Raw genomic sequence first — 17,584 nt, 5'->3', positions numbered from 1 at the left:
CCTTTGTACAAATACTAAGTTCACGGAAATTTTTAACGTGCATATGTGCATGTGTGTATGCATTTACAGAAACACCCCGTATGTGTACACAGAAGCACCCTTTCCTTTCCTTCATTTCTCATGACCTAACTTTCTCTTAGCTGATAAGATACTAGTTGATTTATGTTTCTTCATATTAATGGATTTTCACTGTACTAGGTTTCATTTCAAGCACTCCAGGACTGGTGAAGGGACAGACAACTCTTAGTTTCATCTTTTCCAAAGCTCTGTTTCATGAAGTCCATGCTGTAAGTTAAAATACAAATGGATTCTTATTAAATTCAAACTACTTGTAGTCATCATTTCACCCTGTGCAACTCTCATTCTTGTTCACATCCCACAGTTAACTTATCAGACATGGTTTAGTGGGTGATATCAGTCAGAGGGGGATGGTTGGAGCAGATGATCTTGGAGGTCTTTTCCAACCCTAATGACTCTATAATTCTATGTTGTATGTCAGAATTTTAGATCTTTAATATATACACTGGTATGGATTTCCAGGGTTTCAAAACTGCTTCCAACACCTGAACAATGGCAATGAGAGCTAAAGACATTATAATTCTTGTCCTCACAAAAAGCAGCGCACACAGGAAACAGTACCAGAAGTTTGAGGAGGAGGTAGGAGCTTCCCCATGACAATCTACGGAGGCCAGGCCTCAACACACAAGTTTCACTGCTTCCACTACCTGTCTAACATCTGGGAAAGATGTCTTTCAAAGTAAAGTATTAAAGATAACATGACAGCAATATTAAAGCATAATAAATACATTAAAATAGGGAGTTTTTTGTTTGGTTTTTTTTTTTTCTTTTTAATAGGTACTACAGAGAAGAAGGCAATGTGGTAGAGGAGGAGGGTTCTAGAAGACAGCAATGGCAGACTTTTCTACTCTACATCACAGAAAGATAAAGACAGAAGTCAAATGTCAGCCTAGTTGGAAAAATAAAAAGGTTGGTTTTGTTTTTCCTTAATTTGGGTGTTATGTCCCTAGAATTGAAAACCAACCATTGCAGGACAATTGTTTGCACCTCACTAAGGGCAGTTTAATGCAAAAATACATACAGCCCAAGGAGAGATAGCTCTTTGAATCAGGCAGTCCAAGGATATATGCAGCAATCTAGCAAATGCTTGATTTCAGTCTGTGACAGAAGGTCTGTAAGAGTCATCCAAAAAAAGCAGAGTAACCTCTCCAGCAGGAAATTTACAGAAATCCTTTGGAAAAAAACATTGGGGCACATTGCGCAGCAAGCCAAAGTAGTCTGAAGGGTTGAGGACCAAGGAGTAACCTTTCAGTTTCCCACAAAAAAGTATATTCTCATGTTGTGAAGAACATACCCACTCTAGTAGGCTTCAGTTTCTCTGAGAGTGGAACCCTTTCTGGAGGCTGACACAAAGGCACTTGAAGTGCCTGTATTTTGTTACGGTATTTCTGACTTTCTTGTATCACAATCCTGACTTTCATATACCTCTGGTCATTTTAACTTAGATTACAAACTTTTTCCTTTTAAAATATATGTTGCGTATAAAATATGCACGTTCCAAATGTATCCAATTTTACAGCTGTTCAAAAGAGACACAACAAAATGGTACTGCACTGTGCTTTAACTGTGGGAAGTATTTTCAATGTTTTCTTCAGCAAGACAGAACAATACAAGGGAAGCAGCCTTTTAGATATAATTACAAGTAAAATGCTATGAAATGTTGTGTTATCACATACAGATAACAAAAGCAAATTCTAATGAAGCCTAGACATTTCAGCTTGCTGATACAAAACAGGCATGACTTCCACTGGGATGGAGTTCATAACCTTCAAAACACATAGTACTCAGTCTCTATGTGTTTCCAAAAATTTGTTGTTACTCACGTTGGTGTCTGCAGTTCAGTTTCCATTCTTTCATTAAGTCAGTAAGGCAACTGCTTGCAATCTAATGCTGGCGCTGCTCCACTTTTTGAAAAGGAATATTGCAAGAGGGAATTCATCCTGTTCCAGGAACATACAGTCTTCACCACGGCCTCTAGCCACAGCAACATATTATGACACAGCAATGGTCATATTATGCCTGCTACCAAATTATTGCCACTGTTGATTTTCAGTGTACCATCCAAGATGTTGTTACTGCCTTTAGCTCTAACAGCAGAAACAAGAGCTATGGCTCCTACATAGAAGCTAAGAGCATCGTGTACAGCAGTGGTAAACAATTTTTTTAAAAATAACTCTAAGAAACAGGTGATATATTCTGGTAAGCTAAGCAATTCCCATTTCCCAGAGACAAATATGGGATGAGCTATATAGTGTGACATGAGAGCAATTCCCAAGCAACAGTAATGTAAAATGCATCATTCCCATGTTCATTGATCCCACTTTAAAAGGCTGACAAATGCTTACCTCTCTTCCAAAAAAAAAAAAAGTTATAAGGCATGTTACAAGGATCAGAACTAGGCAGAAAATAAACGGACCAGTGAAGAGAACTGACATCCTTCATAAAGTCAACCAAAACAGGCCAGTATTCAAGGCAAGGAAATGAAAAACAAGCAAACAAATTCTCCTAAAACATCTGAAAGTATTCAAGTGAGAAGTTCATATCTGTCATGAAAATATAACCTCTCCAAGTTTTGGTGGTAAAGGAAAGCAATAGCTTTTGTAATAAAAACTGCAAGGAAACAAATCTTGAAATTATAACAGGTACCAGCTGGGTCTTACATAACAGCCAGTTTTCTGAAAAAGTAAGACTAAATGAGACATACCTAGAAACACTAGCATATTTTAAAATACTTTTTAATTTTTGGAAAGCCCCCAGAAGTTAACTACCAAGCACACAACCCTCCAGCACAGCAGTTCTGCTACTTACACAATGAAAGGTTTATATCCACAAAAAGCAATTTCAAGTCCTCTTGCCACTCAATAGCTGACAGTTCTGGTCGAATGAGAAAGCTTATTCATTACACAGTTCATTACAGCGATAGTATAACCTAACAGAGGGCAAAATACTGCTTCTGGGGACAATCAAGTAAAATCTAAAGACCACTCTGAGCCACAACTGTCAGTTACAGAACTCACAGATTAATCTCAGACTTCAACTGCAAACATTTTATTCTAGTCCAAGGCTAGACAGCATTAAAAGCATGCATGGTAGTATAACATGTTAATTACTTCCTATGAGGAAAAAAATCCCTGAAGTCTTAAGCTGTACTGAATGTGTTCTGATTTACCGATTCCACAGAAGTGTGTCAGCCGCAGAGGTTTGCACAGTTGTCTCCTGGAAACATGGCACAAGTTTTCATTCAAGGCCTTCATTCCCTCTGCCCAAAATCTGAGAGGGTTAAGGAGAAATTGTACTCTACCCATGCAACCAAATTAAAAATAGTTAAAAAATAAGAAGAACAAACAAAAAAGCCTCCCATGAACCCTTTGAGAAGCAAAGTCACCACTATTTGGTCCACTGCTGCTATGGTAGTGTTAATCTACACTTTTAACATATTATGCAGTAAAGACTTGACAGCATCTTGCTGTTCTCAACAAAATAATTTTCTGCCAGGTTGCTCGTTTATTTTTAAAACAGAGTTTTACTTCAAAATAACTTAAAAATTAACAAACACTGAGTATTCAGATGAAAAGTTTCCCCAGAAAAATGTTTTTCTGAGGAATTTTGACATATTAAGCTGTAGTGTTTGAAATGCAACTGAGCATAAATATGAAGCAAGATTAGAAAGTTTGATATACTAGATTAATGCTTTGAACTGTCAGTACCTGCCAGTTGAGAGAGCCGAGCACAGCTGTCTCTTTAAAAATTATTACACACTGACATCTTACAAATCTGGCTTCTGCTCTAATACTTTATTGTGTTAAACATTCAAAGAGGAATTCTCTCCATCCTTTTGAATAGTCATGCTGAATTCCCTGAACAGCAAACTGATGCAGCATGCAAATTAGATAGGAAAGAAAGAAAGAATTATTACCCTCAAAAAGAGAAACCTTTGGCAATAGTTTGAGAACTGGTAACATTAAAGATATATAATTGCTTCCTTTTCCAAACCAACCAAGTATTACTGCGACCATAACAGCCCCAACCTTCCCAACAGTTTCAGTGAGGTAAATGAAAATATATCCAAGATCTAACGTTCGCAGCAACACAGTAATCCTGGAAATCTTAGCCACTTTGTCATTTGAAGAGAAAGTGCCTCATCTCCACCCTGAAGAGTCCAGCTTGTTTATTGCTTCTGCTGTCAATCTTTCCCTGGTTTCACCTTCCTAATGGACCTAGTGAACTAAAAATACAATAAAACTAACAATATAATGATCCTTTTTTTTTTTTTAATAGTCCCCCTTACCTGGGACTACATGTCAAAATGCTCTTTCTTACTGCATTAATGGAAGTCTAGACAGGTGCTGCCTTACACGCTTTATGCTTTAGCAGTCAGAAAGTAACCATCTGTCCCTATGGACTGCCAAGGGCCACTGATTCTCTCCATGGGCACGGAAAGTATCTGCCTTCATGCCCACCCTCTGCAAGGGTAGGCCCAGCCTTATAACCTTAACACAGTACTCACAAGGTTTATTCACAAAACGATTCAGGACGTACGCATGTGACAAAAGCCATCCAATCTTTCTGAGTGTCAAAACAGTTTGGGCTCTAAATCATTAAACTGAAAATAGCTAACCAATAGCAGTCATTCCCCCCACATACACACTATTTTCACAAAACACATTGAACATGTATCCCAGGACCAAAATCAGCTCTCACTCCTGGATTATTTTCATTGCTGTGATTGCTGTCTTCCTCCCCATTACAGCATTGCTAGTAACATTTTTACAGTAATTCAAGCTATATATATATTTATTTTATTTCTATACTTTTTTCTGTAGTCATGTCCATCTTTCCTTGACTGTTAAGAAGTCTAAGAAAGGAAAAGATTAGGGTGTCACAATGAAGAATTAGGTGGGATGGAGGACAGCTTTACTCCGAGCCTCTAAACTGTTTAAGCTATTGCTGATCAAAAAAAAAGGCAGATCAGGGTCAATGGAAGAATTACATCTTCTCAAATACAAATGCCAAGAAAATTATAATTAGTAAAACTGTGGCTTTTGAGCAATGTAACAAGACAAAGTGTCATGTCAGAGTTTTTATCTTTTACAATTAAAACAATTTTGGTGGCTTTATACATGATAAAACACTAAAAACATATTATACATCTATTATTTCTCTATGGAGAATAAACTACAGAATTTGAAGGTCATAAAATGTTTGGTCTAGCCTTAACAGCATTCAAGTGGCACACTATAGTTCAGAAACCAAGTCTGAATATGGATTTTAGACTCAATACAAAATCTTGAAGCTTTGACTAAATATGCACTCCACTGAGATGTCTAGATAGCTAGAAAGGTGAAGAAGGAAGTGTGCTGAATCAAAACAATATATAATTAATCCTACTGGAACTGGAAAAAGCTTTATTGCAGAGCCATCTGCAATAATATACTGGTTTCTTTGAAACATGAATTCAGACTGACAAAGAATCAAACTGTATTATGAAAAGAAAATGGCTTGGCTTAGGCATGGTAAAAAATATTCAAGGTTGAGTTAAGGATATATGCGATGCTCACTAGGAAAGCTGAGCCAAGGCTCAAGAGCTGGATCATACTCCACACCATTAGACACCTGATCCAACAAAAAAAAGAACTGAGCAAATCATGGAATCATTAAGGTTTACAAAGACCTCCAAGATCATCTGGTCCAACCATCCCCCTACCACCAATATCACACACTAAACCATGTCCATAAGCATCAGGTCCAACCTTTCCTTAAACACCCCCAGGGATGATGACTCCACCACCTCCATAGGCAACCCATTCCAATGCCTGACTACTCTTTCTGAGAAGAAATGTCTCCTCATTTCCAACCCGAACCTCCCCTGGTGCAACTTGAGGCCATTCCCTCTAGTCCTATCACTGGTTATCTGTGAGAAGAGGCCGACCCCCAGCTCCCCACACCTTCCTTTCAGGTAGTTGTAGAGAGCAATAAGGTCTCCCCTGAGCCTCCTCTTCTCCAGACTAAACAACCCCAGTTCCCTCAGCTGCTCCTCACAGGACTTGTGTTTCAGGCACTTTACCAGCTTCATAGCCCTTCTCTGGACATGTTCAAGGGCCTCAATGTCCTTCTTGAAGTGAGGGGCCCAAAACTGAACACAGTACTGGAGGTGTGGCCTCACCAGAGCAGAGTACAGGAGGACGTTCACCTCCCTGGTCCTGCTGGCTACACTACTCCTGATACAAGCCAGGATGCCGTTGGCCCTCTTGGCCACCTGGGCACACTGCTGGCTGTGTGAGCCAGGTGAGCATCGACCAACGTTCCCAGATCCTTTTCCCCTGCACAGCTTTCCAGCCACTCTGCCCCAAGCCTGTAGCGTTGCATGGGGTTGTTGTGACCAAAGTGCAGGACCTGGCACTTAGCCATGTTGAACCTCATCCCATTGGCCTCTGCCCATTGACTCAGTACAACACGTAACTAGGAATATGTATTGCCAGAATATTAGAACATTCCCATTACACATACAACCATGTGTCTTCCTATTAAGATATGAACTTTTCGAGGCTCAGAGCAACAATGCTATCATATCCCAGCACTGCCAATGCAGTGAGAAAGAGGCCCATTGAGTACTGCATACAAAAGAGACCGAGAAGCTGTACCTGAGGTCAAATGCCTCTATAAGGCCCTGTGCACACCAGTATCTCCGATGCTGCGCTGGCAGAGATGCAGCAGACAGCTTCAAAAATAGCTTATGAAAGTTCAGGGACTTCTTCAGAGCAGACTGATCCACTAGCCCCCTTATGGCAAAGCCCACTCACTCATAGCCCTATTTCCCCAAGACAGGATTAGGTTGTTTCAATCCTGAGTAACCTGTCTGCTGTTCACCTAAAAACAAACTTGCCTGGGAGACCTGTTCTCATATTTACTGCTTTCTACATGAAAGTACTTCCTGACATCTGCTCTGAATTTGTGGATCCTTAATTTCCATTAATTTACCCACCCAGCCATGTCCCCATACCTCCTTTCAGGGCTAAATCACAAAACAGTAACTTGACATAAATGAATAGCTCCCTTAAGATTTTATACCTACATGTCCACTGTGTTCACTTGTTTTCCCCCCCCACGCCCCCCACACACACAACTCTAAGACAGTGGAGTTTGGGCTTTGGCTTTTTTGTTTGCTTTTAATTAATCTTGCCTTTATAGCTCATCTAATTTTAGTGCTGGTATCTGCATCATCTAGTGGATTTATGCTACATAATTTCAAATGTTATCATCTTCCTGCAACTGATTTAATAGCACTGTGTGCAACAGTCTGAATATGTGTAATCTAATATTTGCCATCTTGTTTTCACTTGTCTGTGTAGCTTCAATTTTTTTTTCTGCAGTTGTGCCCCATGTTTTGAAATGTTACTACAGTTCTTGCCTGCGTTTGTTTTCACTAAATTTGTCAGGGACAAGAGAAAAACCCTCACAGAACCTGTTCAGGTTTTAGAATAAAACAAAGCAGCTGATGATCTCAAATGATTCCAAAACTTGATTCTTTCTTCATTTGTACATTCTGATCAAATTCAGAGTCTATTTATTTTCAGGTTTGCATAAACTTTATTTTAGTGGCTGATTTATATAGCTTTTATTTTTTTTTTCGTTTTCATTTAGATGCATTAACAGAGGAATTGTTTTGACAAACTCTTAAAAACCTGCATTGTAGTGCTGCCAGTGGAAGGCCTGAGCTGTTGTTTTTACCTAAACACGTTTACAACATTAGCTGTTTTATTATGCAGCTTAATCGCTAGACTTGAGCATAATGCTTCTATAAACACATGACCCCAGCAGTCTTTCAAGTAATGCTTTACTTTGCTGATGCATATTTTTTTTAAAAAATGACTACAGGATGTCAGAAGTGAAGGGTCTGGAACACAAGTCTTATTGGCTGAGTGACTGAGGGAACTGGGGTTGTTTAGTCTGGAGAAGAGGAGGCTCAAGGGAGGCCTTATTGCTCTCTACAACTACCTGAAAGGAAGGTGTGGGGAGCTGGGGGTCAGCCTCTTCTCACAGGTAACTAGTGATAGGACTAGAGGGAATGGCCTCAAGTTGCACCAGGGGAGGTTCAGGTTGGAAGTTAGGAGACATTTCTTCTCAGAAAGAAAAGTTAGGCATTGGAATGGGTTGCCTATGAAGGTGGTGGAGTCATCATCCCTGGGGGTGTTTAAGGAAAGGTTGGACATGGTGCTTAGGGACATGGTTTAGTGGGTGACATTGGTAGTACGGTGATTGTTGGACCAGATGATCTTGGAGGTCTTCTCCATAATTCCGTGTTTCTAAGTGCAACATTCTTTGTTCTCATTCCCTTCCCTTTCCAAATGCTTTTCAGCTAACTGCTAACACATTTTGTCTTAGGGGATGTTCAACTAATATAAAAATAGTTATTTCCCATAAGCTGCAAATGGGGTAGCTTTATTGCAAATGCAGAGAGTAACACTTGTCTTGGAGTTAAAACATATTCTAGGGAAAAGAGGTACTGGAGTCCATGATTCTTTTTCCACACAATTGAATCTGAATCAGTGGATATAATAATGGGTACAAATCTATTACTCAAGGGTGCCTGTAACATTCTTAGATGGTCTTAATATATTCTCAGTCCAGCTTAAACAGCTATGAGAACCATTCCTGCCTTAATCCAATAACCAAATGAAAATACAGATGCCATGTTAGGCAATAAAAGCAAAAATCAGATCTGAATCAGGATGACCACCAATGTAACAAGATTATATAACATTATTCCAGACAGCCAACTGCAGCTTCATATAAGTAGGTATAAAGAAAATATTTCCAGAAAAATGTTGGATATAAGCTACTTGTTGTCCTTCTACAACTTTGAAAATCAGAAAAAAAAACTCTAACCCTCTCATATGAAATCACTGAATACTCAATCAGCTCTTGTTCCTGCAATATCTCATTTTTCTATAGTCTGTAATACTTACTAGTAATTTATTTTCAAATAGTTACAATATATATATATATATATATACATGAGCATCTTGACAATAGTTATGCTATTATTTACTTCCAGCACTCCATCTTTTCAACACTCAACACCCAAATGCCTGAGAGCATAAATACTAATTGAAATACACTTTCCTGTTTACAACATAAGGTACATGCATGATTTGATTTGTCTCCAAAACAAGTTTAAAGAATTTCTTACCACAGCCTCCAGCATCATTTCTGTACCACCACTGCTGGAAACTCTAGATCTATGTAGCACATACACAAGTTAACCTGCAAGCTACCAGTGCTACCAGCAAACCAGGTTCTTCCCCACAGAAGCTTGTAGAATTCCAAACTGCAAGTGCTGTTTGAAGAACCAAAGCTAATGTGCAAGAAGGTATCAATTATATTATCTGGTCTAATAAAATGTACTTCTTTCTACAAAACTGTTTCCCTTCTACTTCTAGACCTCTAATTCTATTAATATATATTAATGATAGTAATAATCATAACTATTACTAATCATTAATGTATAGTTAGATTGTAAACACCTTGCTTGCAAATTTAATTACAACCGTTTGTATTTTTCCATCTTATTTCATGGAAAAAAAAAAATCTACTTTTATTCAGCACACCATGTAACACATCGATTTTGAAACACATAAGTACCATTTTCACTTGAAATGGGAGACTGTCAACCAACCGACCCTTGTGTTTACCAGAACTTCCCCAAAGGCCCTGACAAATCTCAAGCAGACCTCTTTCTTGAATTTATTCATATTTCCTGGAAACACCAAAATAAATCCCTACTCAAGGTCAAACATCAAGTCAACAGCACAGGAAGTAGTAATAGATCTGTGGACTCTAGAAGCTAAGTGCTCTAACTATAAAAAATGCTGTCTTCATACAAAGCAAATGCTGGTCAGTGGTTTTAGTTAAAAGCAGAAAATGTTATCCCGAGAAGACGGCTCTAGGAAATCAAAATAAACCCCTCCAACACTAAGGTTTAGGCTGCAACAGTCTATGTAAATCAAAGATGTTCAAATCTAGGGATGGGGGATTTTTAAGTCATCTGAGACCACAGAAGTACCTTTTCAGTCTGTTTCTGTATGTTATGAATGAATTGTCTGATTTTCACCAGCTGAAGAATAGCCCTTTTGCTTTTATATAGATTTGTGCTGCCTTGACACTCTGCATCTACATCTTGATATTCAACATCTACATTCAAGTCAGTTTTAACTAAAACTCACTCTGAGCTTTGAAAACACTAATGGGCAATGACGGTTGCCTTGAACAAAAGGCCAGCAAAGCTCAACATAAATTATACAACACTAAGAAACAATAAAAACTGAAAACAGCTTTGTTTTTTGTAGACTATTGGATAAACTAGGAGGCAGAACTGGGTATTTCCTTGTGTGAAAGGGATTCAGATTTTTTTTTAAAAATTAAAAATCTAGTAATGAAACTGAACTTGGTGGATGTAATCTGAAGTAGGCACTGAAAATAATGTTTGTATTTTTCATAGTCCAACACCAAAAGTTTCCCTTTAAATCTCTCTTGCTGTAAAATTTAGATGTACACCCGATTCACTCACTCATTTTTTCTTCCCTGGTGTAACCATGTGGTTTGTATTTCACCCAACTAACTTGCTGTTTTCAACTTGAAACATGTCCTCCTATGAGAGGAATGAGAAGTTTAACCACTGTTGCAGATGTTTTCACTACACAAAGACCTGTTTTGTTTTTTTTACTAAAGTCAAGAAAAACACCCCAGTAAAAAGTTACTCTTTTTTGACAAAAAAGCATCTGATTTAATCATCATCATATCCTTAATTAGTTGACACAGCTTTTGTAGTCTAAACTTCAAATACATGTGGATCAACAGCAAGTACAGAGGAGAATAAATTTGCTTACCTTCTCTTCACATTTCCTGTGGCAGGCATACTTGCAAACTAAAACAAAAGCAAAGAAACTATATGAGTAAGAGAGTGGGTGGATTCTCCCTTCAATTTCTTCAGATCAACCTTTTACTAGAAACCCAGCCAACCTCAGGTTATAACAGCATATTTCAAAATAAAACTACTAAAACAAAAGGCACAATACACTTCAGTTTTACTCTTTACTGTAAGGGTATCTACATCAATGTTATAAGATTTGTACATTCTATTAGTTTATGATAATCTATGTCTGGTTAAACTTCATGTGCTGATGATCTTGTCATCTACCTTTACAGCTGCCCATACACCAGAAGCGTTACCATCTTAATACCACTGAGATTAAGACCAAATTATTCCCAATGAACCCTGTGAATCTTAGTCATACCAGCAATTCCAGAGACTGAAGAAAAGCAGGGGGACTCCCAACTCACAAGTGACCATGTCTGTTCAGAGCTTATTTTCTGATTGTGAAAAAAAAGCTTGCACAGTGCTGTAAACATTATCTGCGAGAGTAACACTTCATTTCTTTTAATTTTCTGCTGATATAACAGCAGGAAAGGATGACTTCTACCAGTAAATTAGGTTCAGAAAACAGCATTCAATTTAAAAAGTAACCAGCTGAGTGAAGATATATGATGTAATAGCATAATGCCTAGAATCTGACAGAGACTGGTTTTGAGAGATTTTCCATTCTATGCACTTCTTTCCTTACTCTGAAACTTGCTTCTTTTCATGCATTGTTTGTCATTTGGGTTACTGAGAGCTAAACTGTATTTTAAATTCAGTGAAAATGTAGTTATACAATCTCCAAGATCAGTAAGCAGCAGAATACCACATAGGTTTAGCTGGAAGTTTAATTGGATCCAATCTTAGACCACTAAAGCTGAAAGCTATACTCATTTCTCATTGCTTCTACCAAGAGAAAGATATTCTACAACCTGACTCAACGGCAAAGACACAAGTACCAAGATGTGAGTTCAGCAAATACACGACTATAACCATTTCAGAATCAAGTGCATTGTCTGCTGAATTAAAACCCCTCATGTTCCAGTCACTTCTCAGGTCAAACTCTAAGGCTTATTCACCTATTTTCTTAAGTAATCTTGTACGTGCTATGTTCATTTAGTTTTCCAAAGCATAAATTAAGAAAGAGTAGTGTAGTTCTGGATAAGTTGAGTCCATAGCACTTAGCAGGATCAAGATTCTTTAACATAAACATTTATTACTGTTCATACAAATACACCTCTATTAGTATTAATAATGATTGATAACCATATGCTACTTACAAATGCTACCAACCTTAAAGCAAATGGAGAATGGTTTTTAATCAACAAGGAAAAAAAATCTTGCATGGCTGCACAGAACATGCTAAATTCATTAAGCAATTTCATGCACAGACATAGCATACTTAGGAGATTCTGTAATCTAAACCTGCAAGATTTACTTTGACATTGTAAAAGGGTAACAGATGTTCTAAAAATATGCATGTGTACCATTTCTTCTACAACCTACTTTAACACCTCATGTGAAACAGTGAAACAAACAGAGACAATTAAAACTGTGCTTTGAAAGTCTGCAATTTTTAAAAGACAATCACAAAAGGTAAAGAATAAAACAGGAAATATGTCCAGAAGCCCTGACATTACAGATGAGCTTCTCTTGTTTTCTTTACTGATGCTTATGCCTCGATGTCTGGGGGAGAAAATGAAATACCAAAAAAAAAAAAAAAGAAAACACTAAATGAAATACAAGAGATCAAAAAACAAATGGCAGCCTCCATGATTTTGCTACTGGCTTATGCAAAACCTAAACATGAATGTCACCAACAATAAACAATACACAAAGTCTTTATTAAAGATGCAGATTAAAAAAATGCAGCCATTGAGTTTATCCAGTTTCTATGTACACCAAAAAGTCTGATAGTCTGCCTGCTCTTACATACCTAACAGTACTACCATCTTTGGTGGAAAGAAACCACTGATGTCAAACATGAGTTAACCTTGAACATCAACTGCAAATCTCATAAGCAACAACAACAAAGTATGGCATAGAAACTCCATGCATAAATACAGGGAGAATACAAACAAAGCACTGCTATCTTTATGAGATTCGAAGGAAACGAAGTAAAGCCTCAAGAAGTAATCAGCTAATACAGATTAGGTGGAACATGAACGGAAGCTCAATCCAGCATTTCCATGGATTAGACTAGTTAAGTCATTAACTTCTCTCCCTCACTACCTAATAAAGCTAATGATGATAATAAATTGGATAAAAATAAACACTCCGAAATGAGATCACTGATTGCCCAGATGCCGGGAGCGAAGTATGCTTTTGTGATAAGAAGCAGAAAGGAGATTCTCTCCCTTCCCTCTTGAGTGAATGTCAAAGTGTTCATTGCATACATAGCTCCTAACAGGCATACCAGCTACATCCTGAGAACAGAAACTGATCTCCAAGCACAAACAGATCCAAACACCAATTCCCTTTTCCTGATAGATTCGAGTTTTGCTAGTAAATCCCTGCCCAGAGCAACAAAACTTAACGCTACTGAGCCCATTATGACAGACCTTTCCAGGCATTTAACAGATGCTCAAGAGTTCAAAGCATTTCACATCATCTATGATGTGCCCAGTGAGGCACAGCAAGCTTTACCTCCACTACACAGCAGGGACAACTGAATCACACCTACAGAATATTTACATGGAGTGAATGAATAGCAAATACTAGAATAGAATCTGTCTACCAGCACTTATCGCTGGACCGTATCACAAAACCGTATCTTCCTAAAGAAGTTGAAAAAACACTCAAGGAAACATTTCAAGTTTTCATCTGCTGGTAAAATACTCTTTCTATACACATAAAGATCTAAATAAATACTTATAAGTGTTTACACACATACTTACATGTCTCTGTTTATACATATGTACACAAATACATAGATGCATATACACACATGTACACTCCAAAAACACATAAGTCTTGTTTTTAATAAAAACACGATCACTTGCTAAAACCAACTTAAAAAATAACAACAACAAAAACTGTTAGCATAGAACACTGCTTTAGAATTAACAGCTGACCAGAAGGAAGTATTCTATTCTCTGGATCACTAACCATCAGCTAATTACCAATCTCTAGGTAATTCCCACCAACAACTTAACTGCTAGTGTGGTACAGTCATGAGATAAACCTAAGGAATGTTTTTAAAGAACAAATAGAATTAATTTAGAGTACTGTTAGAGTAATTTTTCCTTCTACTTTCTGGTGTCTCTCCTATTTCCACATCATCTCTTCCTAGGAAGAGAAAAAAAAAAAAGAAAAGAAAAAACAGTTTCAAATGTTAGTGAGATGACAGAAAGGGAGGTATCAAGAAAACACCAAGAGCGGGGTAGAGGAAATACGCAGGCACACAGAGTGAATGTATCGATGGCTATGCTCTGGCAGTCACAACTGTCCAAGGATCTAAGCACAGAAAACTTGGTGGACAAAACTACTGCTTCCATTTCAGGTACATCCTTTTACAGTGCAATTCCTATGGATTTATACGCGGTAGCTGTTAACAACAGTGATATTACCTTTCCAAAACCAAGCAAATTAAAACTCACCCACAGAGAAGAATCAATTCGCCTGGTATTACTTAGAATTTATGTTGTCACAGCTAATGTTACTACCTTGCAGAACTATCCTCTCTGGATGGTAGCACTCCCTCAGCCCAGCGTTATTTTTGATTCTGCCCATGAGTTTATGGTACTTCCAAAGAGATGGATTGCCTCAGTCATAAGACTTCCAGAGAGACTGAATCACTTTTCATTATGCAAGCTGTTTTTCCAGAGAAGTCTTGAACATTAGAAATGCATTTTCATAAGACTTATATGGCAAAAAAAAAAGGCAGTAATACGCCACAATCATGTAAGCCCATGCCTTTTCAGCACAAAAGGTATCTAATGCAAAAGCACATGAACAACTGAGCATACTCACAGCACATCAATTGTTAAGGAAAATATATCCAACTTACAGTTAAAAGATCTCAACAAACAACTTCTACCAAATGCTGGCATTCTTCAGTCAAATCTTAGAAGGATATAGCACTTGGCTTTTTCCAGACTACAGCCCAAGTGTTTTTGAATTTACAAGTGTATCTGAAACCAGCTGGAGGACTCAGTAAGGGTACTTCAGCAATGCTAGTTCGGTTCTTCAACTCAACAGCTGAATGACTGCATCCCACACATCAGCTCTCAACAAACATGCCTTTCCAAGTTTTTGTTTAAGGTTTCTGGCATTAGTTCCAAGAACAACTGTCCCTAGCCAGCTGGCAATGAAATGGCAGCCAAGCCATATTTAGGCTATTTACTACACTTCAAAACATTTCCTAAACAATAGCGCTGAGAACCTTTTTAAACAAGAAAAAAAAATAAATAAATAATAATAATTTCCTACGTATCAAAATGAAGATGTGTTAACTCCTGAAAGTTAACAATACCATTGCCAGGATAAAGATAAAAGGATAAAAGTAATTAATCATATTTTTCAGACTTATGATCTAAGATCTTCATGAGACTAAAGTTTTGCTTCTTACATTCATGCATTTAAGATGCTCTCTGAAAACCAGTAAAAATATATTTACAAAATAATAGAATACTTCTGTACACTAACCACAGAATAATTTATGGTTTACCTAAGCTGCTACAACATTGTAGGTTACAGTGGTATCATAAGAACAAATAGCTCAAAGCTTTTTCTTTGTGTGTGACAAGGGTTATATACGTTATCACATTTTAGCATTACTGAACTTATAATATCGGTAATATATATCCATACATTGTCACGTTCTACATGCAATGAATATTAAAGCATAAGTACTTTATAAGATCAACCTGACACTTAACCTCAGCTTTTATCATGTGATTTTCCTTTTTTTTTAATGAATTCTATGACAAGACAATTCAGATACCCTCTTAGAGGCAGAAACTTGCATATAAAGCAAGCACTTAAGAGACATAACTCTGTTTAATAATTAACTGAACACCAAGAAAGAACACTTGCCCCTCCCAAAAGCTCTTGATACTAATTTTACCTTCTTAGTGGCAAGTAATAAATTAGGATACTGGATCACAGGCCCTGCTGTTTGAAAAAGGCTTTCTTTCCCTCAGCATCTGCAAAGGTGACTTTGCCAATATATGCACATGCTGTTACAGCTTTTTTTTTTTTTTTTTGACAGCAACGTAGGAGTCCTTGATGAGGACTCCACAACAAATGGAATCTAATCTAATCCTATAAAAAGATTTGTGTAATTAACACTTAGTTTTTATAGTTCCCAATGCCAGTCTCCTCTGCTAATGCCACAGAAAGATCGGTGTCATAGCGCAGCAGGAGTGGTAAAGCCTACCCATTTTATTAAGTAGTCTAGCAATACCACTACTGAGTAGTATCTCCCCCATGCAGGAAATATATTGCACAAAAACCCAGGTCTGTCATTGGTTCTGAAGAAAAACTGCTAATTGAAAAAAACAAATCGAGATGTTCTGACAAATGCATAGCAAGGCTGCCAGGACAGGGTCTTCTCCAGGCAGAGCCTGGTACAGAAAAACATTTACAACTAACATGTCCCAAATGACAGAGAGAACTATACCACTAGCTAGCTATTTATATTTTTATGAGGTTTTAATAACACTGATCAGATTATTAGAAAAAAACTCTTGCACCATTACACATACTCTTCTGGTGTTCCTACCAGCTCTGCAGCAATTCAACTCACAATAAAGATCTAAAATGAAAGCAGTATGAAAAATAAACAAAGAAATTAACTGCATTAAAAAGATGGCACACTGAAGAGGAAAGAGTCCTATAGCTGGAAATACTGGGTTTTAGCCGCAAAATGAAAAACTTATTTTTAAGAGTCACATGCCAAAGATGTTGCAAGACTAACCGGCCACACTACAGCAGCAACATCTGCTGGTCCATTTCCTATGCCACAAATATCTTCCTGTTTTCTTTACTTGGTTATTTTTTGTTATAGGGTTTTTTGTGTTTAAATATTCAGCCAACCATTGTCTCTTCATCTTAATATTCCTCCCAGCACTTCATGACAGGGACTGTAGACATTGGTTTCGAACATAAAGCCTAAAAGACCATTACAGGAAATATGTGCAAAACCTCAGCATCTTTGACTTCAAGTAGCGATACAATAGAAGTGTTGTGAATGAGCTCTCCTGCAAAGGAAATATTCCATTTGTTCTTGCTGACAACAGCAGTGGAAAACCTTTATTAACAGAAAAGTAGTTTGGCACTATTACTGCAATATTATGGCTTTTTTTTTTTTTTTAACCTTTACTCCCATATTCTTCCATCTTAGAGGAAAAACTGTGATCATCATGTTTCCTGCTGATTTTGCCAGGGAATTTACATTGTTACAGTAACATGCTTACAGTTAGACTGTCATTGTAGCTGCCTCCTGAAAAATCCTGGCTGCTGTGGTTTTTTGCTGTTGTTTTTTGTTGTTGTTGTTGTGGTTTTTTGTTGTTGTTTGCTTTTGTTGTTTTTTTGAGAGAGAGAGGGAGAGAGAGTTTTGTTTGTTTTCATTGGTGGTGACTTTGTTTG

The 17,584-nt window shown here is 37.5% G+C and overlaps 1 protein-coding gene across 13 annotated transcripts in view; it reads right to left on the bottom strand.

Moving 5' to 3' along the window:
* TNS3 (tensin 3) overlaps positions 1-17,584 on the bottom strand; it is a 258,576-nt gene that overhangs the window by 165,161 nt on the left and 75,831 nt on the right. For all 13 annotated transcript variants that reach the window (XM_066992134.1, XM_066992135.1, XM_066992142.1 and 10 more), the window contains one exon: positions 10,965-11,002. In XM_066992134.1, the coding sequence (XP_066848235.1) occupies positions 10,965-11,002 (38 nt within the window). The remainder of the gene's footprint in view (positions 1-10,964; positions 11,003-17,584) is intronic.

The sequence above is a fragment of the Anser cygnoides genome, chromosome 2 (genome assembly GCF_040182565.1).
Source record: "Anser cygnoides isolate HZ-2024a breed goose chromosome 2, Taihu_goose_T2T_genome, whole genome shotgun sequence".
Lineage (NCBI taxonomy): Eukaryota > Metazoa > Chordata > Aves > Anseriformes > Anatidae > Anser > Anser cygnoides.
Note: the sequence above shows the minus strand (reverse complement) of the source record. Positions and strands in the feature narration are given on the sequence as shown.